Genomic DNA, 23380 nt, shown 5'->3' on the forward strand with positions numbered 1-23380 from the left:
TCCCAGGACCCTGGGATCATGATCTGAGCCAAAGGCAGATGCTTAACTGACCGAGCCACCCAGGTGCCCTGGTTTGGTCAGTTTTGGGCCTGCAGTTCAGGTCAGATCACCCCAAGCCTTCCATACCTTATGTGGCCAGTGAGAGTGACCTCAGTGATTTTCTTGTTCTGAATGTCCACAGTGAGCTTGTAAGACTTTTTTTCCATAGTAGATTCATCACGAACTCTGAGGATTGTCCCAAGGTCAACGTCAAAATCTGGAATTTGGATTTCACTGGACAAAGTCCTACGCTGATGGTTATATTTGAACATCATAGTAGCTTCATTGTGCTTCGCACCTGAAAAGGTGTGTACAAGAGAATCAAGGAACAGAAGCTATGTTTAGGAAGGAAGGAGAGGAAAAGTCAGAGAAATCCTCAGCATTCAATGGCTCAGATGAGCACACAGTTTAGGATTTTACCTTAAATTTCTAACTTACACATTTGTTCACTCTGCAAATATTTATTGATTGCCTGTCATGTGTTTGGCACTGCTCTTGGCACTAGGGAGTCCTTGCCCTCGTGGAGCTTACATTCTAGTGGGGGGGGTGTACAGACAATAAACAAGCACATTAGATGATACTAGATTTCATGAAGAAAAGTAAAACTGAAGAAGACAAGAAAGAGAGGGATAGAGAGGTGCTATTTCCTGTGTGGTGGTCAGAGTTCTCTCTGATAAGGCAATGTATGGGCAGAGACCCGAATGAAGAGAGGGTCTGAGCCATGCCATGTTCTGGGGGGAGAGCATTCCAGGCACTGGGACCTGGAATGCAAAGGTCTGACATGGGAAACACTTGGCGTAGTCAGGGAACAACAAAGGCTTGAAGTTCTTTTGTGCCAGGCAGACATGACATCTATACGTGACTCTCTACCTGGGACACCCTTCCTGGTTCCTAGCCACCCCAGCCCTGGCTTCCCCTCTTCCAGACTTCTCTTTCCTTTGTCACGAGATTCCTAGGCTTTCTCCAATTCATAGGTGTGCCCATTTTACACCTTTGGAAAGTTGTTATGTGACCTTTTTTTCAGCATGCACCCCCTTTCCTGTGGGTTTTGTTTTTCTCATTTAATTTTGTGACATACTATTCCCACATTAAAAGATCTTCCAAAGTGAATGTCTAAGTTTGCCCCATCCCCTAAAACCTGCTTCTCCACCAGCCTTTTTGTATCTGGGTAAATGGCAACTCCACTCCTCAGTTGCTCAGGTCAAAAAACTTAGGGCCATCCTGATTCCATTTTCTCTCTTACATTCAATACCCACCTTATCAGCAAATCCTGAGAAGCCTAAACTTCAAAATATGTCCAGAATCCAACTACTTCTTAGATCTCTTTTGCCACTGCTCTAATCCAAAGCACCCATATCTCTGGTCTGGATCACTGTAATAGCCCATATACTAGTTTCTTTGAGCTGAAGACTTTAGGGGGACAGGGACAGATCATGAAAACTCTCCAGTGACTTCCTAGTTCACTCACAGTAAAAACCAATGTCCTTGCCATGGCCTACAAGCCCATCCTTCCCCTACTTCCCCCTATCTCTGTGACCTCATCTTCTACCGTATTCCTCCCTGATCTCTCCTCTTCAGTCATATCAGCTTCCTTCCTCTTCTTCCAACCTGGCAGCCATATACCTGCCTCAGGGCCTTTGTACCTATGAGCCCCTCAGCCTGTAACATTCTTTCCATATGGCTTATGCCCTTATCTCCTTCAAGTCTCTTTTTAATGTTCTTTTACCAGTGACATTTTCCCTTATCATGTCAAATGGCACTGTCTTCCTCCACCCTTTCTCCTTTATGCTCTATTTTTCTCCCCAACACCAATCTGGCATTCTGAATATTTACTTGTTTGGCTGTTGGCTGTAAACAGTATGTGGGCAGAGTTTATCACCACTGTTTATTGTTCTAGCCTCAGTTCTTAGAAGTGGCCTGACACCTTTCAGGCATTCAATAAATTTGTTAAATACATTAATCAGTCCTCCTTGTGAGTCCTGGACCTGAGACTGAGGCAGAGATGGAGGAGCCCTTTCTAGATACTTGCCTTCTGTCTGAGTTACAAAGGTTAGTATGTCCACCAGGTCTCCGGCCTCTTGCTGCAGTTCGTGGGTTATACTGGCAGAATACTGGTCTACTTCTCCCGTGGGCTTCAGTTCCAGTTCAAATCTAAAGATATCACAGTGTAATGTGGTGCACAATGTTAGAGCTTTCAGTGATGATGTTAACCACCCCCAAAACAACCCAGCCTCCATGGCAACCAAAATACGGTCCTTATTTTAATATCGTCTCTTGTCCCTAACTGATCCCTTTCAGTCCCTCCAAGAGCCCAAGGCCAGGGGAGACCCCAGGGTGTTTGGACAAACTGAGCGGGAGTTGGCTGATTGTATCAGCAAAGCTGAGAAGAAAGAGTGGAAGCGGAGAGAGTTGAGGACAAAGAGCCCCCAAGCATGGCTGACGCTTCAAACACATCAGGGGGCTCCAGGAAAAGTCCAGCTAATGTGTCTGGAGGCTCAGAAACCTGGACACTGAATTAGGAGCAAATTGGAATCTGTGCTGTGATTCCACCCTCTAATGCATATGGGAGAAAAGAGGGACACCATCTATAAAGAGATGCTTTCAAAGGAATATTTTTCATGGGCAATGGCTTTAGCTCCCTGGAGGGAGTGTGCTAGAATCACCTTGGTTGTTTATTTTTTGAGCTAAGACCTCCTTTAGGAGTCATGATTTACCTTCCCCCCTCCCACCCCCCATGGAGAAACTCAGTCCTACTCAAAGTTTAGGTAGGAATGTAAGTACCCTTCAGGTGCGCTGGACAGAGGTAATTTTAAGTAATCAAAGGATGGTGCAAACACCTAAGGCTGGTCTTAGAACACACAGCAGATTTCCCTTTGCCCCACCAAGCGGCCATAATGTAGAAGGTGAGCAGATGTGGGGTGGGACACTGAGCAACTCTGACCTGGTGTCCCTGGTCAGCGGATAGTAGGAGGCAGATTCTGTGGAGGTGGTGGTGGAGTAAGCGCCCGACGTACAGTAGTCCAGGCCAGCAAAGAGAGGCTTGCAAGCCGACCAGGACTGCCTGTTCTCGTTGAGAGGTGGAGCCACTTCGGTCTTGGTGGTGGAGAGGAAATGCAATGTGTTACTGGTGAAGAAAGAAAAAACCTGAGTTACCTTCAAGTTACCAGTTGACTTGAACATCACTGATGGTTGCATGTCGCAGTGCCAACATTTGCCCCCTTAACCTGCTCTCTATCTCCCCTCTGTCCACACGTACCTCAGATTATCTGATTTACTCAGAAACAGCGAACAGTACAAACATCAACAAGGCTAACAAACACCATGACTCTTCTGTTTCAGACATTGCACTGAGTTGTTTACTTTTGTTCGCTGTTATCCCCACAACAGCAGGCATTAGGAGGCTCCTTGTTTTACAGGGGAAACAGAGATTCAGATGTTAAATAAAGATCACTGGGCCCTGAACTCTGGTGTGTTCCTTCCCTCCCGTGAAGGGAAGCCTAGGGGTAACTCTGACTTTACTGGCTTCTTTCCACTTTCCCACATTGAATAAGTCCAAGTCATCTCTCCCCTTGCACGCCTCCCCTATCTCACACCTCTCCCATCACACACCTCCCCCATCGCACACCTCCCCATCACACACCTCCCCCATCGCACACCTCCCCCATTGCACACCTCCCCATCACACACCTCCCCCATCACACACCTCCCCATCACACACCTCCCCCATCGCACACCTCCCCATCGCAAGCCTCTCCCTTTGCACGCCTCCCCCATCACACACCCCTCCCATCGCATGCCTCTCCCATCATGTATACCTCTCCATTGCACACCTCTCCCATTGCATGTGCACACATGCACTCACACACACACATTTTCTTTCCCTGCTTGCCCCTCTTGTCTCCCTCACAATCAAGAAACTTGGCGGCCTCATGGTCTCCACTCTTTCAACAAGCTTCTCATGAACTTCTCATGAACTGTGATCTGATGCCCCACCATCATACTTCTGGGACTGCTGCCATCAGCATCTCCAATCACCTTCTTGCTCCTAACTCCAAAGGACCTTCTTAGGTGTTATCTTCCTTGCTCTCCCAGAAGCATTAGGAAGAGCTGCTCACTTATGGCCAGATTAAGACTTTAGAGTCCCTAACCTCTGAAAGGATTTTAGAATCCTCCTCCCAAGTATGTACTTAAAAAAATTAGTAAGTGCAACAAAGTTCAACAATGTCCTGATTTCATCCAAGGATGCCTTTTTTTTTTTTTGAAATATCATGTTCTTTTCTCTGTATTATTTCCTCGTTTTAGGGGTGCCCTAAAAGCTAGCTTTGCTGGTGGGCTGGAACCCTAAGTGCCAGTTTTAGCTGCCTATGGGGCAATCCACCCTGGTGGCCTCTCTTGGGCTTCTGTGAGCCTTTACAGCCTGGGCTCTTCTTCCACCTCTCGGACCACTCCTCCTCACTCTTTGCTGCTTCTCCTCTTCCGCTTCACACATTCACATTTTCCCCATTTCTGTCCTAGTCCATCACGTCTTACCCTACACCAATTGCTGCTTGACTTCAACAACCTCTATCTGCAGATGACGCCCAAACCCATATTTGTAGCTCCAGCCTGTTTGAGCTCAGACCCATTGATCCTGCTGCCAGCTATTCAAACGGGTGGTCTCACAGGACTTCAAATGTGGTATATCCTAAGCTGAGTTTGTCAGCTTCCTCCAAACCAGCCACTTTCCCTGTTTCAGTGAGAGACACCCCCACTGCTCTTCCTCTTCTTCCTTGCCTCGCATCTGGTCAATCACCAAGTGCTCATGTTTCCACCCCCTAATTATTTCTGGAGTAGGCTTGCTCCTCCCCGCACCCTCCCTGGCCCTCGCCTGTTTCAGGCTGTGAGCATCTCTCACCCACAGGTGGGTGTGACAGACTCCAACCAGTCATCCTGTCTCCAGTCATGCTCCTCGTCCATCCGTGCCCCACTCTGGAGTCACAGCATGTCCTCGAAAACACCAGGCTTACTTTATTTATGCTCCCACTTCAAACTCCTCTGTTTTCAGAAGAGTCTAACATCCTTCAGATGGTTCAGAAGGCCAGCCTCTGTCACCTCCCTCTATGACCCCTGTGCACTTCGCCACACTGAGTTTTGACTTTCTTGCAGCTCCTGAACTATTCTTTTTCCTTCAATCCATTCTCTTCTCTTAGCCTGGGAACACTCATTCCTTTCTCCTTGGTCTGCATAACTCTGACAGCCTTCAGGTATCAGCTCAAGCATCACTTTCTTCAGAAAACTTTCCCTGAGTGCCACAGGCTACATTTTACAGAACTTCATGTCCTCCAGTGTTTCCTCTCAGCCTGCACTTGATACTTAATGGCTTGCTTCATTGTACGTCCTTCCTGTGAACTAAGTGCTAGAAGGTCAGGTGTATCTCATTCCCTGTGCTTCATATATATTAGACACTTAAATACTATTCTTACTCTTTTTGAATCAACAAATTAATGTGTCCAAGATACAGAAACTAAGGTAAATCAATGTTTAAGGATATCATTGAAAATGGAGCTCTCCATATATGTTGCATCCCATAATCTTGAGATTAGGACCTTCATGCTCTATCCACTGAGCTAGCTACCACAGATTAGTATGTCCTCTGGTATTTTTCCTGTGGAAAATATGTTCATTTCCCAAGGATGATTTCTCTAGAGTTTGTGTTTCTTCATTCTCAAAACAAACAAACAACAACAACAAAATAACCTAATAACAAGTGATTAATCAGTAAATCCTAAATATCAATTTAGTAAAACCTGGACAGTCGAGGAAATTGTAATTGTTTGGTGAGTCTAAGCTAGGTTAAAAGTAGGTAATTCACTACCTTCTCTCCCCCCACACCCCCTGGTTCCCAGGGCCCTGAATTATCTTAGGCAGTCAAGTCCTACGGATCCAGTTTCAACTCTCCCTCTCACACTGGTAGTCAGATCTGGCAGATGGAATTACCTGCCACTGAGCAGCTTGACTGGCCTTGTTGGAGAAGGAATGATGAACTTCAGCTGCTTAGTTTTCAAGGCAACTTGCATCTCCAGGCCTGTCTCATGGAAGAAGTTGGTGTTCATTTGGATCCCGGTCCTTGAAAAGTCCGGGATGATGATGCCCATGTTTGTCACAAACTCCACAGACACAGAGGGCTTTGTCACCAGCTCTGCTTGCAACTGTAAGTCAGAAAATGACCTGTTCAGCTTCATTAAATATCTCAGTCCCTGTGCAGTCAGATCAACCGCCCTTCCCCATCCCTGGGCAAACATCTCTGGATCACTCACACCTCAGGAAACATTACTGTGATTTCTTTGGAGAAAGAAAAGCCACGTTCTCAGTTCCCCAGAGCCAGATTACACTGATACCCAGCACTGGGAAGTGCCTGAGTTAACTGCTTAAAGTTAACATAAAAGGATGGAAAGAGGACAGGAATCCTCATTTATTGAGAATAGCTGTCTCCTTACTGCTCAGAGCTAGCAAGGTGGAGCCTCCTAGTGGAATCCTAAAGTTTTTCATAAAAATGAATAAGGCAATGACAACGATGATATACTTCATCTTGAACTACACACATTTTAAAATTGTACAAGAAACCAATCGTGGAGGAAATGAACAACCTAAGGAATGAAAAAGTGAAGAGGGTCTTACATTGGCTATTGCAAGCTTCATTCCAGCCTTGAATCCAGGAGTGATGACTCCAGAGGAGGAGACTTGCAGTTGGAACCCAAGTCCAGTGGGGAGTTCAAAGGCGTTGTCCATGAAGATGTAGTGAAGAAACAAGTCATTCATTGAGCCTTTCCTGATGGCCTCTCCAATCTGTAGATCCAACAGGGGCAGTTACTACAAGTAAGCCTCACTGGAGTGGGATTAATTTTTTTTTTTTTTTTAAGATTTTATTTATTTATCTGACAGAGAGAGAGATAGCGAGAGCAGGAACACAAGCAGGGGGAGTGGGAGAGCGAGAAGCAGGCTTCCTGCCGAGCAGGGAGCCCGATGTGGGACTCGATCCCAGGACCCTGGGATCATGACCTGAGCCGAAGGCAGACGCTTAACAACTGAGCCACCCAGGCGCCCTGGAGTGGGATTTTTGAAATGCAACCTCCCACATATCAGACAGTAACTGTTCTTCTTTATCCAGAAAGAAACAGACTAGTATATTTTGATTAGCTGACTATTTGATAAAATGCATGATTATTGATTTCAACAGATTGGGATATAAGAAATTGCCCTAGACAGATACCATGTCATTTTGACCTAGTGGTTCAGTCACTTAAGAATACTGCTGTGCCTCAGAGCTTTATGAGCTTTAAGTAGCCTTGGATGGCATAGATTAATTCTGGTTATTTGGAGTCTAAATGGAAATGAGGGTCTACTTAAGTATAATCTATTATGATAAAACCACTTTTTTAAAAGATTGATTTATTTATTTTAGAGCGGGGGGAGGGGCAGAAGGATAGGGACAAGCAGACTCCCTGCTGAGTGCAGAGCCTGACTCAGGGCTTGATCCCAGGACCCTGAGATCATGACCTGGGCTGAAACCAAGAGTCAGCCGCTTACATGACTGAGCCACCCCGGCACCCCAAAACCATTTTTTTAAAACTAAAGAGCTATTGAGGTGATGGACATATTAGTATGCATTGTTTTTTTTTTTAAATAAAATTTTTAGAAAAAAACTTGAAATCTGGTTTCTTAAAGCCAACATTATTATTTATCAAATATCGGGGAACAATATTTGGATATTTTCTCCCTTATTAATAAATTAATAATGATGGAAACTATAGCTCGTATTTAGATAGTGGATTACAGTTTGTCAAATGCATCCTTTCATAATCATTGTAGCATAAATATAGGGAGATACATTTAATATTGTTTTCCAGATGAAACAAATGGATGCCCTTGAAACCAAAGGCCTAATTTCTAAATGTTACCAATTCCTTGCAACCCAAGAATCTTCCTCCTGAAATTCAAGGCAAACCTGCTTCTTTGAAGGAAGTACAAGTACTTTCTCTGGTTTGTGGGACAGGATCTTAAGGAGTCTGGGGGATCTAAAAAGGGCATGGGCTAATCTCATTGCCCGTGATGGTGCCTGGCCCACTTACCATCTGGGGGATACCGGGAAGAGTGCGAGCACCATTCAGCAGCAGCCTTCCCAGGACCTGGAGGTCTTGGAGCCTGACAAGGCCAAGCTCCTCTCCCAGGATGCGGAGGTAGGCTCTGGCTTCTGGGAATTCTCTGGATTTCAAATCTTTGATCAGCTTCTCAACATTGAGCATAATTCCATTGACCATGTCCTGGGATTTTAACGACAAAATGTCTAATGAGATGTCAGTATTGTCAAACACCTTTAGGTTCCTGACGGTGGGGCCCATATGCTGCAGCCATGATGGGCTAAATATAAGTACACAGGTGGGGATATAGGGAAGCCACTGAAATCACTCCTGCCTTTTCCAGAAAGATAGATAGCTCCTCCAAATTGAGATGGAAAGAGAAACTGAGGTCTTATCAGGGATAGTGGGTGCTTCCATGCTGTTCTTAACTTGAATGTAGGCATAGGAAGAGGGACCTCTGTTCTCCAGGATGTCAGGATTCCTAGGCTCACCAAGAGCAGAAGATTGTCTGTCCCTCACGTCTCCCCTGATTACCCCTTTCTCCTTTGATGAGGGATGAATACTAGGGGTTTCTTGAGAAAATGTAGCTGCTATATAAATTGGCCAAAAGCTTGAAAAACACCCTATCCTAAACAAGTTCTTTTTAGAGATTAGAAGAACTCCATAGACTGATGCTTAAACATGTGAAAGAAAAGAGTGATTGACAGACCCAAACAGAGCAAAGACCCTCAGCCTCAGGTGGAGGTGAGTAAATTAGAAGGTGGAGGTGGGGCCATCTGTGAGCATCTAGGAGTAAATTATTGCCCTGCTTTTCAAACTGAAATGCACATACAGGTCATCTAGGGAATGTCATTAAGATATAGATTCTGATGCAGTATATCCCAGTGGGGCCTCAGAATCTGCATTTCTAACAAACTCTGATGTGAGCCAATGACTGAATCACACTTGGAGTAGCAAAAAATTAAAGAATAAGAAGCTCCAGATTATACAATCTATTTTCTACTCCTTAAGTGGGGGCTTATGCTAGCTTCAAAGTAGATTTTGCTCCTACTGTATGAGTAAGAGCCAAAGAAAGCAGTTAATAATGAAAATATGAATTTAAAAATTAAAATAATGTCTGCTTATTGAACAATCAGTACCAGTCATGCACTGTGATTAGCAGTTTACATACTTTATTTCATTTAGTCTTTAAGTAACCCAGTGAGTTATGGACTATTAGCACTCTGGGGATGTAGAAACAGAGTATCAAGTAGCTTTCCTAGGTGTGCACATTTTGAAGACAGTAAGGTCAGAATTCAAACCCATGCCCCAGAGTCTACACTGTTAATCATTATGGGAGAATGCCTCTAATAAGTCTGGCTCCTGGGCACACTGAATCTCCAGGAGGCTTATAACTGCAGAGAACCCTAGTCTTTACCCCCACAGGACTGGTAAATAATAGACATAATTATCATTTCAGCTAGATAGCTTCTTGACTTCTAGGCTTGGAGAAAAATATTTTTGCACTGAGATCCAAAGCTTTTCTTAATAAAAACATACCTGCTCACGTTTATCATCTTTGGTGTAGCCGAAGTGGTCCACCAAGATCTTGGAGACATGATCAGGAGCTTGGTCATCAACCCAGTACAAAGCCTTGTTGACACTGTCTGGGAAAAATCCTTGCTTTCCAAAGAGAGCTTCCAATGTTGGCTCAAAACCCTTCCCTTCCAAACCAATCTGAGAAAGAAAATCAGGCAAGAAAATGCCATCAGGTTGCTCCAATTCCTCTCTTGATGTCCACTTAATTAAACAAGTATTTAATGAATACTATGGGGTTGGAGCTGAGCTCAGCCACCACAGGAGTTGTTTTATTTAAATCTTACTGGAATCTTGAAAGGCAGAACTTATTACTTGTCCTTTTCCAGAAGACGCTAAGGTCAGAGAGGATAAACAATTAAACAAGAGATTCAGATTGGGAATGAATTTGGGGTTTGAACCAGATCAGTCTGATCGCATAGCCCATGTGTTTTGTTGGATTTGGTTCTAAGGGCTTCCCTGAGACATCTACATTTCCCTTAATACTACAGAGTCATGCTTCAGGTGACCTTTAGCTAGAAAGCAGGAGGGCAAGGGAGGAGGGAAAGAAGAAGCCCTCAAACTGATGGTAGGAATGAGCTGCCTGATTGTAGCTCCTCCCCAGGCTGGCTCATGACTCCCTTGACTTTCTATTTATGGTGTTGTACAGAACAGGAGAGAGGACGGGAGCCTCTTCTTAGTCTCACACATACCTCAAAGAGGTCTGCTGGAGCAAATCCAAAGACACTGAGGGTTGTTTTCAGCATGCTTTCTTTAGGAAGGTAATTATTTGGATCAAATATAAGATTTCCCTCGATTTTGACTGAAACAGGGTCAAGCGATGGAAGGGAAACAGATTTGGAAAACTGATAATTCCGGGAAAATTTTGAGAAGTCCATGATGGTTGGCAGTTGAGATCCTTTCAGAGCTTCTTCCACTAACTTTTTCAAGCTAGATGGAAAGAAGGAGTGTAGTTTTAGCTTACACATCATGTTAAGAATCCATTGTCTCTCTCACCCCAAGGAAATATGGATTGGTGAATGCTACCAAACTATCTGGATTTCATTTGCCCAAGAGCTTGGCTCAGGTCTGCTTCTGCTGCATTTTTGCGTGCATGTTGCCCAGAAGAAAGAACACTCCATAAAGGGCAGGCAGTGGCCTTTAGGAATGGGTGGGGGTGGGGTGGGGTGGTGGATTACTCTTTGCCCTTTGTGGCAGATGGGGGAAAATTACTCCTACTTACTTTTTGATATACAATTCTTCTGAGTTTAAGATGTTGGCGATGTGGGAAGCCACAAAGTTCTTTACTTGTTCATTCTGTTCCCGTGGAAGAAGCTGGATGATTTCATTAATATCTGACTGGGAAGGGTCCCTCATCAGCATGAGATAGGCAGCCAGTCGCTTATCCCCTGAAGAGGCATCATTGAGGAAAACCTGAAGAAGAACTTCCCGGACCTGTAGCCAAAAAAAGAGACTGTTACCGCTATCATTTGGTCAGAACACAGAACATGCCTGGCAAACACTGGTGTGGTCTGCTGGTGGTTTACTACATGCAAGTCAAATTTCTTTCTGATAATTTTTCAAATGCTGGTATAGTATCTTCTCACTAGCATCCCTCAGAACAACCAGCTCAAGGAAGGGTCTCAGAAGACTCCTATTAAATGCATGTTACATTCAACTGCATTAACATACTCAAGTTGTGACTTGAGGAAGATCTACTACTGTAAGTGAAAATACACTTGTTTTAACATAAATTATTTCAATGTGGGAATGAAGGTGGGAAGGGATAGTGAGAGTTTGGGGTGAATAAATAAGGCATTTTCCAAAGCTCTGGAGTCATTTGCACCCAAGACAGGGCCAGGGGGAAATCAAGCATGTTTTCCTGAGATGAGAGTGATGGTTGATCTGGTAGGGGGACAGCATGTAGCTAAAATCTCATATTCGAGGCTAGAGTGGCAGCATGGTCTAATATTTCTTTCTTCTCCACATACTGCTAGGCAGTCAACAGGCTTGTTGAAATGGCAATTAGAAAGCAGTAGAATGATGAGATTTAGAATCTCATTCCAAGTCCTTGTTAATCTGAATGAAGTTTTTTACATTCAGACTTCCTCTGTGAACTTCACCTCATCTTTAAGTTCCATTTTCCGCAGTGCCTGGATGGCAGCCTTCTGAATCAGCAGCGATGGCTCTGTACTTTTGATACATTTCAGGACTGAAGACGTAAGTTTTGGGGTTACTGTCTCCATAGTTCTTCCAATATTTCCAATGACCTGCATTGAAAAGAAACAAGGGCAAATCAAGTGCAGAAGGAAAAGTAGGGGGTGTCCAGGAAAATGCTTCTGAAACAATGCATATCATACAAAAGACTGAAAGTACCCTCAGAATCAAGTAGGTGTGATCTTTGTTCCCAGTGCAGTCATCGCGAATCTGTTCCAACAGGTAATCAGCAATATCCAGCAGGTCCTGGGTCACCACAGGGTTTGCCTTATGATAGCTACAGAGTAAGAGTTAGGACTTAGCAAGCATAGCTAAGTTTACTTTAAAATACCAACTTGTGTGTGAAGATTTCTTATTGCAAGTCTTTGCTCCCAAAATGTCTAGTGGAAAAAACAAAGAGTATGCAAGAGAGTCTGAAAGTGGAGAGTGGGGTATAATCTTAGTACAGAGATGTGGGGGCTTCCTCAGCTCCTAGGAGGAGAACCAGTGTGAAACTCACTTGTTGACCACGTGACTCAGAGCATATAAAGTGGCCCAGCTCTGCTGCTCCTTTGCTGTGCTGAAGATCTCCTGCAGCCTCTCGGCTGAGGGCTCTGGCATCAGGGCCACCAGGTAAGTCACAGCATCTATCACGAGGGGGTTGGCCTTCTCACTTCTCAGCCACTGGAGGATGTGAGTGTAACACTGGGGCTGTCCACACTGAATCAAGGCTTGTAAGGTGATGGGGCTGAGAAGGAAAGAGCAGAGAAGGTTACACAGATAGCCTTCAGGCAGCTCCAATATCCTTGGCCCATGATGCTCCCTCTGACAGGAGTGCCCTGATTTCTTTTCTGTTCACTCTCCAAATCCAACCATCTTCCAAAATCCAACTCAGATCCCAGGAAGCCTTCCCTACAAGCACTGTCCCCTGGAGAAGCACCACGGAGGAAAGTCTGAAGAAGGACCCCAGATTAATCACCAAAAGAGGACTGTTAATCACTGTCCGTCCTTCAGAACATAGACTGTGCCAGGAAAACATTGGCATGGCCTAATTTTGGTCCTTAGTCCCTCCTCTGACCTCCCCAGCACTTAAAGCCATGCCTTGAAGTATAGAGAAATCACAGTATCACTTTGTTTGCCTAGTTCTCTCTCCACTAGCCCAGGCTTCCAGAGGACACAGACTTCTTTTTCTCTAAAATTTTCCAAGGTACTCATAACAGAATGAGGAATTAGAAGATACATCAAAGTGTGGGAAATATTTCTCTTCCATTTTGACACAAATACATATCTGCCTTGAATGGAGCGTGTGTGCATGTGTGCGTGTGTGTGTGTGTGTTTGTGTGTGTGGCCCATGGCACTCTAAGCATGCTAGTTGATATTTCTCTATCCAGCAAACATTAACTGATTGACTAGTGGAATAACTGGATTGATATTTCAATGGCCTCTGAGATTTTCTGCTTGGCCATGGTTTGAAAGTTCAGCCACTTATCATAGGTCATACAAAAGATATAGCTGCAACCATTAAAGAAATACCTGGACACCTCGGTCAGCTTTGGCAAGAGGGATGTGAATGCCTCATTGTTAAGACTTCTCAGCTCAGTAACCAGTTTATTGAAGAGGTTAGCTCTCTGGGCATTTTTCTCAGAGACATGCAATGTTTGCAGCTCCTGGATAGTCTTCACAATGGCCTCAGCGTGCTTTGGAGGTAATGTGGATTTGGTGCTCTCAAAGGCAAGACCCACCTCCTCGGCACCTGGAAGGGTGAAAGTGTCAAAGGGATTCTTGCTTACCTCCACATTTCAACCACCTCTTGGTCTACTGAAAACTGGAAATTAGGGAGGTATCCGCAAAAAAGAAAAGAAAACTATCCTATACTCAATGCCTGTTATGTATCTGGCTCTGTGCTAGGTGTTTGACTTCAGTGTTTTTACTGACTCATCACAGTATCCGTATGGGTTTGCTATTATTCCTCAATTTAAAGACAGGGGAACTGAGACCCAGAGATGAGCAGCTCACCTTGCCTAAGACCTCTCTGAGTGTAAGAGGCAGAGCTGAAATTGAATCCAGGCTTGTCTGAATTTGATATCAGATAACCTCTTTGCTGGAAGGAACTGGAGGTAGTGCTGCCACTGACATGGCTGTGGCTGAGGCAAGACCCATCGATGCTCACCTGTCATTTTTCCCAATGGGATCTATAAGCAGCTTATGGCGGGGGGAGACCTTTCTGTGTCTCCTCCACACCCTGAACAGGATGGGGGTTAATGTGGGAAGTGTGGGGGAATAATGGGGGAAATGTGGTACAATGGAAAGAGTCCTGACTTAAATTAGACCCAAGGTCTGACCTTGCACTACTTCCAATATTCAGAGACCATCGATATATCACAAGTCTCTCTAAGTATCATGTCCCCCTCTGTAGAATGGGTATAAAAGCACACATGGCTACCACCTGACATCATAGGTTGCTGAGAACAGTGAGGGAATGCATACGGCAGATTTTTTTTTTATAAATGTCTTTTTTTTTTTTTTTTTAGATTTTATTTACTTATTTATTTGACACAGAGAGAGAGACAGCTAGAGAGGGAATACAAGCAGGGGGAGCGAGAGAGGGAGAAGCAGGCTCCTGGCTGAGCAGGGAGCCCGATGCGGGGCTCGATCCCAGGACCCTGGGATCATGACCTGAGTCAAAGGCAGACGCTTAATGACTGAGCCACCCAAGCGCCCCATGGCAGATTTAAATATAAGACAAATGCAGGCTTAGGGTTGGACTAGAGATCGTTAAGGTTTTATCCTGCTCTAAAGGCTGATTCCTGACCCCAAAGGCCCTCTCCCACTTGCCCCACCTCGTCCAGGTCCCAGGCCTATTATAGGGTGTATAAGGTTGTCAGATCTACCAAAGGTAGACTTAGGAGGCCAATTTCCCATTTACAAAAACCCAGGTAGCTTGGGGGATACTTCTCCTTTTCCTTTATCCCACTGGCACTTGACATTTTGAAAGGGACGTGCTTTCTCACTGGAGCAGCCCATAGCCAGAATGTCAAAGCCCACTTGACTCATCAATCAGCAGACATTTCTTAGCCGTGGTACATGGTGTGTCTTGGGCAGATTTCCCAGCCCTGGCAACTATGTGCATATAAAATCTTACCTTCATCAAAGAAGCGGCTGTTGATCTTAGGTGTGTCTTCAAGTTTCAAAGTCTGTGTAACTTGTGTCATCATCCCATACTTATTCCTGGTAACAAAGGAAGCACATCATGTCATGGATGGCCAGTTCCCTAGAGCGTACTATTCTTTTCATGTTGAATGTTTTCCTCTCTACTTCTACCCAAATCCTGCCTACCTTTCAAACCATTAAATCCAGCCTCCTTGACCTCCTTCCCTGCCAGTGAATAGCCTCCACCTCCTCCTGGTCATGCTAGCTGTCCTTGCATCAGAGGGACATCTGTACTTTATACCTTTCACCAATCTGGAGTGTCCAGAGGGTAGGGACTAACACTGTGCCTTGAAATTCCTGTGTTATCTCCCTCAGCACAATGCCAAGAATAGAGCAATTAATCAGTAAACACTAGTTGATGGATCAGGTTTCAAAATGGATTGGGTATACAAGTCTCTGGTCCCAATCCCAAATCTTCCATCAAGCCTTTTTAACCAGGGCAGCCTGCAATGATCCCTGGGTTTCCTGATCCATAACCCTTAAAGTCTGGGTCTCAGATATCTTTGGTTGGTCTCAAATTGTTTTGTATACCTAAGATTTTCCTGCTAAATTGTCTGTTAGCTTGAAATGGAGACAGGGATGGGCTCTGCTTTGTACCTCCTCATAGCCTCCTCCAGGCACAGCCTTGCCTAGAACAGGGCATTGAGAAGCATTCATCTCACATCAACTCCATAAACGATGAATCAGGGTGCAGAAGGTGACCTACTTGGAGGAGAAAGGCAGGAACAGGTGTTGCTCCTTGCAGATGGCTTCTGACACATGCCTCTTCTTTGGGTCCAGAGTGTACAGGCAGGACTGATTACTGCTAATCAGAGCTGACAAGGGGCGGAGCTGTAAATGAGATTGGAAAAAACCATTTTGATCAGTTCCTGGGGCTTGAACCTGATTCTTCTGCCATGGGCATTTACCTTCAAGGAAGATGGGAGATGGGAGTTCTGCACCACTAGATAAACTCAGTTAAAGAAGGTAACTTGGTACCTGACATTTAAACAAAGGGATACAATAACTCAGCATACCCAAAGCTGAGTCAAGCTGTAGACTCTTCTTGTTCCACCCCACTGGACCTCTCATCTTGCACAAAGTGTATATAACCTGGCATTGTACATATACCCACCCACCACACATTAACACTTCACACTGCTTCTTAAGTTTTCTTTGCCTAGAAGCCTCTCCTTATGTCTCTCTTCCACTCTCATGTTCTTTGTATCTTTCAGGTTCATGGTCCACATCCTCCATAGATCTTTGAGGCTAGATTGATGGATGCTCACCCACCATTCCGTCTAATCAGATCTACCACCAGCTTTGTCAAATGAACTACATGAGTAGTGCTTTCTCCTTCCTGGTCAGGCCTAGGATTGCTTGTCTGCACTGCTCAGTTTATAACTTTATCAAGTATGCCATTTATTGTCCTTTACTGACATGTGTAGGAACCTTGTTCCTGGATTAGACTGTAGGTACAAAAGAAGGTCCATGGTTCATCTGCCACTGCCTCTGACCCTCAGTGCTGCCCAGAGTAGGGCTAAGCTCACAGCAAGTGCTCAGAAAAGAGACATAAGCCAGTGCCTTGGCCTCTTCTGATTATGAGCCTGTGGCCGTCAGACATCATATTTTCAGCCTCAAGGACAATGACCAGGAACATTGCCAAGCATGGCAGTGATTGCTCAAGTCCTTCCTGTTTATTGAGATAAGCTGTGATTCATGTACCAGAAGATTACAAGGCATTGGGCAAGGTCTGGTAATATGGTGCCACATGACCCCTGTTGAGGTGCAGGAGAGAAGGCTAATACTAAGGGGCTGGCCTAGGCAGGAGGAAGAGAGGCCAGGCATCGATCAGGGTCGTACATAGGATGAAAGGACAGGACATTGGAATCGCTCTTGGTAATGTCACTTCATGGGAGTGAGGGAGAGGAGAGCAGATCACAGGTCTTGGGCCTTCCTCAGAGGTTGGATGCCTGGAGCTGGGGACACCTAGCCCTCTTACAGGAAATAGCAATAGATGGCTTTGCTGCCCTCCATTAAGCCCTAGAACCATTTCAGGGATAGACAGTCATTATTCTCCAGGGATGGTGGAAGGTTTGCTGCCAGTGACAGAAGGACAGCAAGAAGGACAGAGCTCTGGACTGGGGAATCAGGAACCTGATTCTAGTCTTGGCTCAATTAATAATAGGCCATGTGGCCTTGGGCAGTCCTTTCCTGGTCTGGTCCTCAATTTCCTGCTATAGTCTAGATGAAGATGAGGCTGTGTTGATTCTTCCCTAAAATCCCTACCAGCTCTAACATCCCAGAATTTTAATAACCAAGAGGACAGTGCTCAGTGCAAGGAGCAATGTGGATGTGAAACTTACCATGCCTTTGATCAAAGCAAGTGGGCTAACTCCTGTGCTAATGGGCTTGAAGTGATCACACTTCTCCAGGTTCCTTTCAATGGCTATTCCTGTTGCCACATTTGCCTTCTTTGTTTTAACAGTTAAGTCACTGGAACAGTTTCCATACACAGTATCCTATGGGAGTAGGAGATAGAACAGGTATGTTCAACGTGGGAAAACAGCCTTGGGTGCTTTAGAGGGGCTGGGAAAGGAGCCTGGGAGAAAAGGCAGGAGCAGCTTGGATTGGGAAGGGACTTTCTTCTTCCTAGGCAGAGGGTGGGCATTGCTGGCTGGCCAGAGGTGAAGTGAGAAGGCCAGTGAAGGGTGGTTCTGGACCCTCCTAGGACCCAGCCGACTCTGACTTTGTATTCTGTGCTCTCAGAGGATTTTCTCTATTGCTCATTTACGGCACGTATTCCAGTATGCCCTGTGTTCAGTGTGTCTTGGTTCTCTCCCCCAGATCCCGAGAACTCCCTGAGGAAAGTTCTCTGCAGGACGCGTCTCTGTCTTCTCCAAGTGTAGTATAGTATAAAACTTAGAACACAGTAAGGGCTCAAAAATGTTCACAGGACTCAAATAAATTGAATTCTCTCTCAGGTCGAAACTTGAAATTCTTGAGAGAAGCTGGCAACAGATTCAATTATTTTCTGTGTTTAAAATACACACTAGCTTTACTGTGTTATACCTCGTGGGGACACAAAAAAGCAAACAAAAGAGTAGGGTGGTCAGGACTCCTCAAATACTGCTTTAAAATTAGGCTAACCTGCTCCACCTGCTCAGGAGGATCCATCTGTGGGCCCAGGGGACGGGGAGAGCCTTGGGTACCGGCCCTTCCTACCAGTACAGGGCCTCTTGTGTGTAGCTAGCCATGTAGCTAAATCAATAATCCACTTTATATACACAGTGGGACCCGGCTCAAATATGTGAAGATGAGTTCAAAGGGCCACTGTTATCAACCTTCTGAGTTCTCACCAGAAACAACTCTTGTTTATCCGCTTCTGTCTCCAGGGGAACCAGGAGGGCAGAAATGATGCCCCTCTTGATGTTCAGGATATGTTTAGGTTCTTCTTTCTCTGGGTAAAGTAAAACTTGCTTCTCTTCAGGGATGGCCAGCCTGAGCTCGTACCTATTCCAGAGAGAGTGAGGTCACAGAAATGTCCTTTCTCCGCTGAGAGCCTGTTGGACGTAAGCTAGGTAGCTTTGCAGCCTCCCTTCTACTCACTGTTGTTTTTTTTTTTTTTTTTTAATCTCTTTATAAATGTACATTTTCCAAAAAAGTATACAAATATGTATATGTTTTTGGCTTCTTGTACTTCTTTACTTGTTTTGCTTGCCTCATGCATCCCCACTCTGTTTTCTACCCACACCAGTCTCTGCTGTCATGTTCCTCACAGAACAACCCACTGGGTTTTCCATTTCTATCTCCACACTCGGGCAATCCCATTTAGAGGTGTGGGGGTGGAGACATTTGCACATAAAGATTTTTTCATTGCTTGTTTTATACAGATGACATTGTATTTTCCACATTTTTTTCTATCTTGCCTTTCTCAATTATACTCCACAGAAGTCCTTTGACTCATTTGGTATAACTAACAGATTTTTTTTTTTTTAAAGCTATAGAACTTTCTCATTTTATGGTTATATGTAATTGATTCAGACATTTCCCTATTTGATGGGATTCACTTTCTTTCTGGATTTTCCCCCCACGTGAACAACACTGAAACAAACACCCTTATGCATATTATCTTCACACATTACTGCTTTTCTCTTCATGGGCTAGAGTCCCAGCATTTTGAAATTGCTGTGTCAAAGGCAGTAAGTTTTTGATTATAATAGATATTGACTATTGGCTCTCATTTCCACCAGCAATGCTATAGGTACCCTTCGCCTCAGAGGTCACCAGCAACAGGCGCTTGGCCGTTTTACATTTTTGTAATCTTATGGGCATAATGTGATAAGTATATTGTTGTTACATTAATTACAATTCCTGATTACTAGTGAATTTGAACTTCTTTTCATACATTTGTTGGGTAGTCACTCTTTAATATGGTATGAGACCTTGGGGCACCTGGGTGGCTCAGTTAAGCGACTGCCTTCGGCTCAAGTCATGATCCTGGAGTCCCGGGATCGAGTCCCGCATCGGGCTCCCTGCTCAGCGGGGAGTCTGCTTCTCCCTCTGACCCTCCTCCCTCTCATGCTCTCTGTCTCTCATTCTCTCTCAAATTAAAAAAAAAAAAAATATGGTATGAGACCATGTCTGGAGCCTATATCAACTATGGTCTTAGGGACTTCCCTTTGGGGACTTCCTTTTGGAAATTCAGGGCTGTACCTGCTCTAGTTAAGTCAGAAGGAGGAGAAGGAGACCAGGCACATCTCCTACAGATCTACATCCTCGCAGAAAGTTCCAGACACTGCAATGTAGGCTTGGAAAGCCTGTGGTAGTCAAGAGCAGGAGTCCCTTTTGTTTGGAGAAAGGTAAAGCCCAAAAAGTAACTACCAGTCCCTCCTGTCACTGCATCCCTGTCCCTCATACACATTTAGGTCTTGGATAAAATTTCGGCGAGAGACAGAAGCATCAAGGCTGACTCTGCAGAGAAAGGACTGGCTTTCACGTCTAATGTTTAACAAATCGAAAGACGGGCGGGGAGTTTCTGATGCTCCCAGATCAACAAACCTATCGCTGTCTGTATTTGCACGCACTTAGGACACTACCAACTGTGATTTGGACTTGGGGCAGGGGCGATGTTCAAAATATTTACAACAAGTGCAATACAGACATGGATCAGTCAGAAGACAGGCCCAGCTGCAAACACCAGGATGGCCTGGTCACTATGCGGGCAGAACGCTGGCCCCGGGGAGCGGGGGAGACTTGGCATTCCCTGCACTCCCTGAGGCTGGGCCTTGCCGCCCCTGTGGAACAGACCCTGTACCACACCAAGTCCTGCTGGACCCTCCCTGAAGACCATGGGCTACCGGTCTTGTTTAATTCTTTAAACAAGAATTCACTTGTTTAAATAAACCATCTCACCTTTATTGTCTCATGGAGTTTTAAAGCATGGAAGTTTTTAGAGACACATTTAAATGATAATTAGGGGCACTTCACTAGGGAAGGGTAAATAATGCTTCCCTCTTTTTGATTTTTGTGACAACTTAGCAATTCCCTGATCCATGGTGAATACAGAATAAAATACTTATCCTCACACACATGCCTCATATAAACGCATGCATTCTTCCCTCCCTGGATACACACACACAGACACACACATGCACACATACGTGCACGCACACACACACATGTACAACACATCCAGTGAATCCCCGAGCTCAGAAGTTCAGACAGGCCCACGCCTTACTTGGACATGGCAGCCGCAAAGTCCTCAGAGTTCTTAGTCTTATGCAGTGAGGGCCTGCCCTTAGGGTTGAAGCCATACCCCTCCTTCAGGGTGCACTGGCTTGTCCTGAGGATGAAGCTGCAGAGTTGGGGGACCTCCAGCTCAACCTGAGAAGAGAGTAGCAAGCAGCACGTGAAGACTCTCCATCAAGAACATGAGACCGTTCACAGCCCACGGCTTACCCTCTAATCAGGACACCAAGGGAAATACTGTTGGGGACCCACTGTCTAGAGGGAATGCAGTCTAAGAGCTAGAAGAAGGACAACAGGGGGCAGGAAGAAGGCCATCGTTGGTTTCAGTAGCAAATGTTTCCTTAATGTCACCCAAAAAACCAAGCAACCCAACTGTTTGTATCTCTTGGGGCCCATTCAGAGCTTTATGTATTGTTGGACTTTGCAGAGGTCCCTAACAGTCATCTAGCACTGTTCAAGAACTTTCTGCAGTGATTGAAATGTTCTACATTTACCGTGTCTGACAGAGATCTGCTGGCCATGGGCACTTGAAATGTGGCTGGTATGACTAAGAAGTTTAAGATTTACTCAATTTAAACAGCCACGTGAGGCCAATGGCTACCTTATTTGACAACACAGACTACGGGGCCCTAGAAAGAAGAGGTCAGTTTTCCAGCTTGACTACTCTTTCCCACATGGCCCCTAATAGTGGCCCTTAGATCCGTTCCATAGGAACACTGACATGAATACAATCATCTCAGCAATAAAGTTTTGAAAACAAACTACATATTTAAATTTTTCTTTTCTTTTCTTTTTTTTTCTGTTTGTCTTAAGCAAAGATTCTGTTTGGCTCAGAGTATAAAAACTGCACTCCAGAAAGCTTTCCTGAGATGCCCACCTGCCTTGGCTTACCCACTGGGCTTCTTTCATGTTAAATCTACCGTCCTGCAATGCTGATATTCTAGATCATGTATTCCAGCTACACCTTAGAAACTAATAGAATAATAAATCTGGTTGGCAAATTTTTTTTTTGGTGGCAGAAAACTCAGCAGAGTGGCTGACTTTCAAACCCAGGGACAGTCCCTCACTTTGTGATTACGGCACTCCTGGCATGAGCTGGGTCTGCAAGGACGGGAGCCCTGGGTCCCTCCAGTGGCTCTTCCTGTCCCCTCATACCTTGCAGTTGATCCTGGTGGCACTTCTTGAATCAGGGGTCTCAGGGACTCCAGTGGAACTCTCAGCCTCATAGTTGTATACGTACTTCCTGAGGTGCTTGAATCGAGTTGCACCTTCTAAAATAGGGAGAAATAGGTCAGCTACATAGGACATAACTCCCCCAAGGGTAGTCTATTCTGGGAAGAGAGAGGTAGTGGCAAAGATCACAAAAAAATAGTAATTAAACTCAAATTATTTTTAATTGACTTTGCATTATACTTAATTTCCCTTTACATATTTAACTTCCCCACTATGTTTTGTTGAGGACAATGTTTACATTTGCCAGTATTTTTTGAATGTATCATCTGAGGTGCAAGGAGGGGCGTGTTAAACAATGGGGCTCAGAAGGTCTATAGGAAAGACTGGCAAATTAAGAGCTGGCAACATAAAGCAAATACCTCTGATGCCTTTTCAGCTTGAAAACAACACAATCCTGTGGCTCTTTTTTTGGTTCTCTCAAATCCCTGAGGCAAAGTTCATTAAGTATTACGGCTATCTGACTGTCTTAAGAAAAACCCCAGAAGGAATTCTGGAATTTTCCATCGTGCTTGAGAGGCATTTGCCGAACAATGTGAGAAAAAGAGCACAGGTGCAGTGATGCCAGACGGCCACAAGATGGCAGTGCTGCCCCATCAGAGCCCAGCCTCCCGCTCTGAGGCGTACCCGGGGTACCACCGCGAGGTCAGCTCCTTTGACCCCTGGAGGTCGGGTAAATATGAAGGAGTCGGGGGTGGGGGCGTCTGGATTTCTCTACAAAGGTTAAAGTCAGCATTTCCTCACCCTCATGTGCTTCGGATCAATGATTAGCCACTGATAAACAGATAGCGATGGGGTATCTCTTTAATGTGTCCATGGGCCGACGGAGCGACAGTGTCAGCCCCCCTCCCCCCCGGCCAATCTCTTGAGACAGAAGAGAAGCGCAGGTGGAAGGAACTGAGAGCCCTTGGAGGTGGGCAGGGTCTCAAGGAACTGGCTTCCTGGGCTCAGAGCAGAGCACATCCATCATAGCGTCCCAGCATCTTAGCGAGCTGAGGTGCAGGAGGAGGGGCTAGGGGCTGGGGGCGCCCTTCCGCGCCCGGGGGGAGCGCCTTACTTGGGCAGCTGGGGCTGGCGTTCTCCAGCACCTCGTCTTCTGTAAGAGAAGGAGACACACAGCGGTTGTTTCTCCCGTCTTCCCGCGCGGCCCAGGGTCTCCCGGGCAGGGGCACCGCTCGCGCCTTCAGAGGGGAGGCAGGCTCTGGAGAGACCCCTCCCCGGCCTGGGCCGCCCCGCCCCCGCCGGGCTGAGCGCGGACCCGCCACCGCCGGCCCGGGCCCCCGCCCCCCGCCCCCCGGCCCCCG

At 45.5% G+C, this 23380-nt stretch overlaps 1 protein-coding gene across 1 annotated transcript in view; it reads right to left on the bottom strand.

The window, feature by feature from the left end:
* The window catches only part of APOB (apolipoprotein B), a 38595-nt gene that overhangs the window by 14703 nt on the left and 512 nt on the right, over window positions 1–23380 (bottom strand). Inside the window, exons 2-21 of the mRNA XM_035000523.1 lie at window positions 23134–23172; window positions 22002–22117; window positions 20836–20981; window positions 18455–18608; window positions 17462–17617; window positions 15823–15947; window positions 15049–15134; window positions 13440–13659; window positions 12427–12654; window positions 12087–12204; window positions 11834–11980; window positions 10954–11165; window positions 10424–10661; window positions 9696–9872; window positions 8148–8339; window positions 6697–6864; window positions 6016–6227; window positions 2981–3163; window positions 2069–2190; window positions 127–337 (exon numbers count right to left, since the gene is read on the bottom strand). Of these exons, the coding sequence (XP_034856414.1) occupies window positions 127–337; window positions 2069–2190; window positions 2981–3163; window positions 6016–6227; window positions 6697–6864; window positions 8148–8339; window positions 9696–9872; window positions 10424–10661; window positions 10954–11165; window positions 11834–11980; window positions 12087–12204; window positions 12427–12654; window positions 13440–13659; window positions 15049–15134; window positions 15823–15947; window positions 17462–17617; window positions 18455–18608; window positions 20836–20981; window positions 22002–22117; window positions 23134–23172 (3250 nt within the window). The remainder of the gene's footprint in view (window positions 1–126; window positions 338–2068; window positions 2191–2980; window positions 3164–6015; window positions 6228–6696; window positions 6865–8147; window positions 8340–9695; window positions 9873–10423; window positions 10662–10953; window positions 11166–11833; window positions 11981–12086; window positions 12205–12426; window positions 12655–13439; window positions 13660–15048; window positions 15135–15822; window positions 15948–17461; window positions 17618–18454; window positions 18609–20835; window positions 20982–22001; window positions 22118–23133; window positions 23173–23380) is intronic.

The sequence above is a fragment of the Mirounga leonina genome, unplaced genomic scaffold (genome assembly GCF_011800145.1).
Source record: "Mirounga leonina isolate KUSES-001 unplaced genomic scaffold, KU_Mleo_1.0 Mir_125, whole genome shotgun sequence".
Taxonomy (NCBI): Eukaryota; Metazoa; Chordata; class Mammalia; order Carnivora; family Phocidae; genus Mirounga; species Mirounga leonina.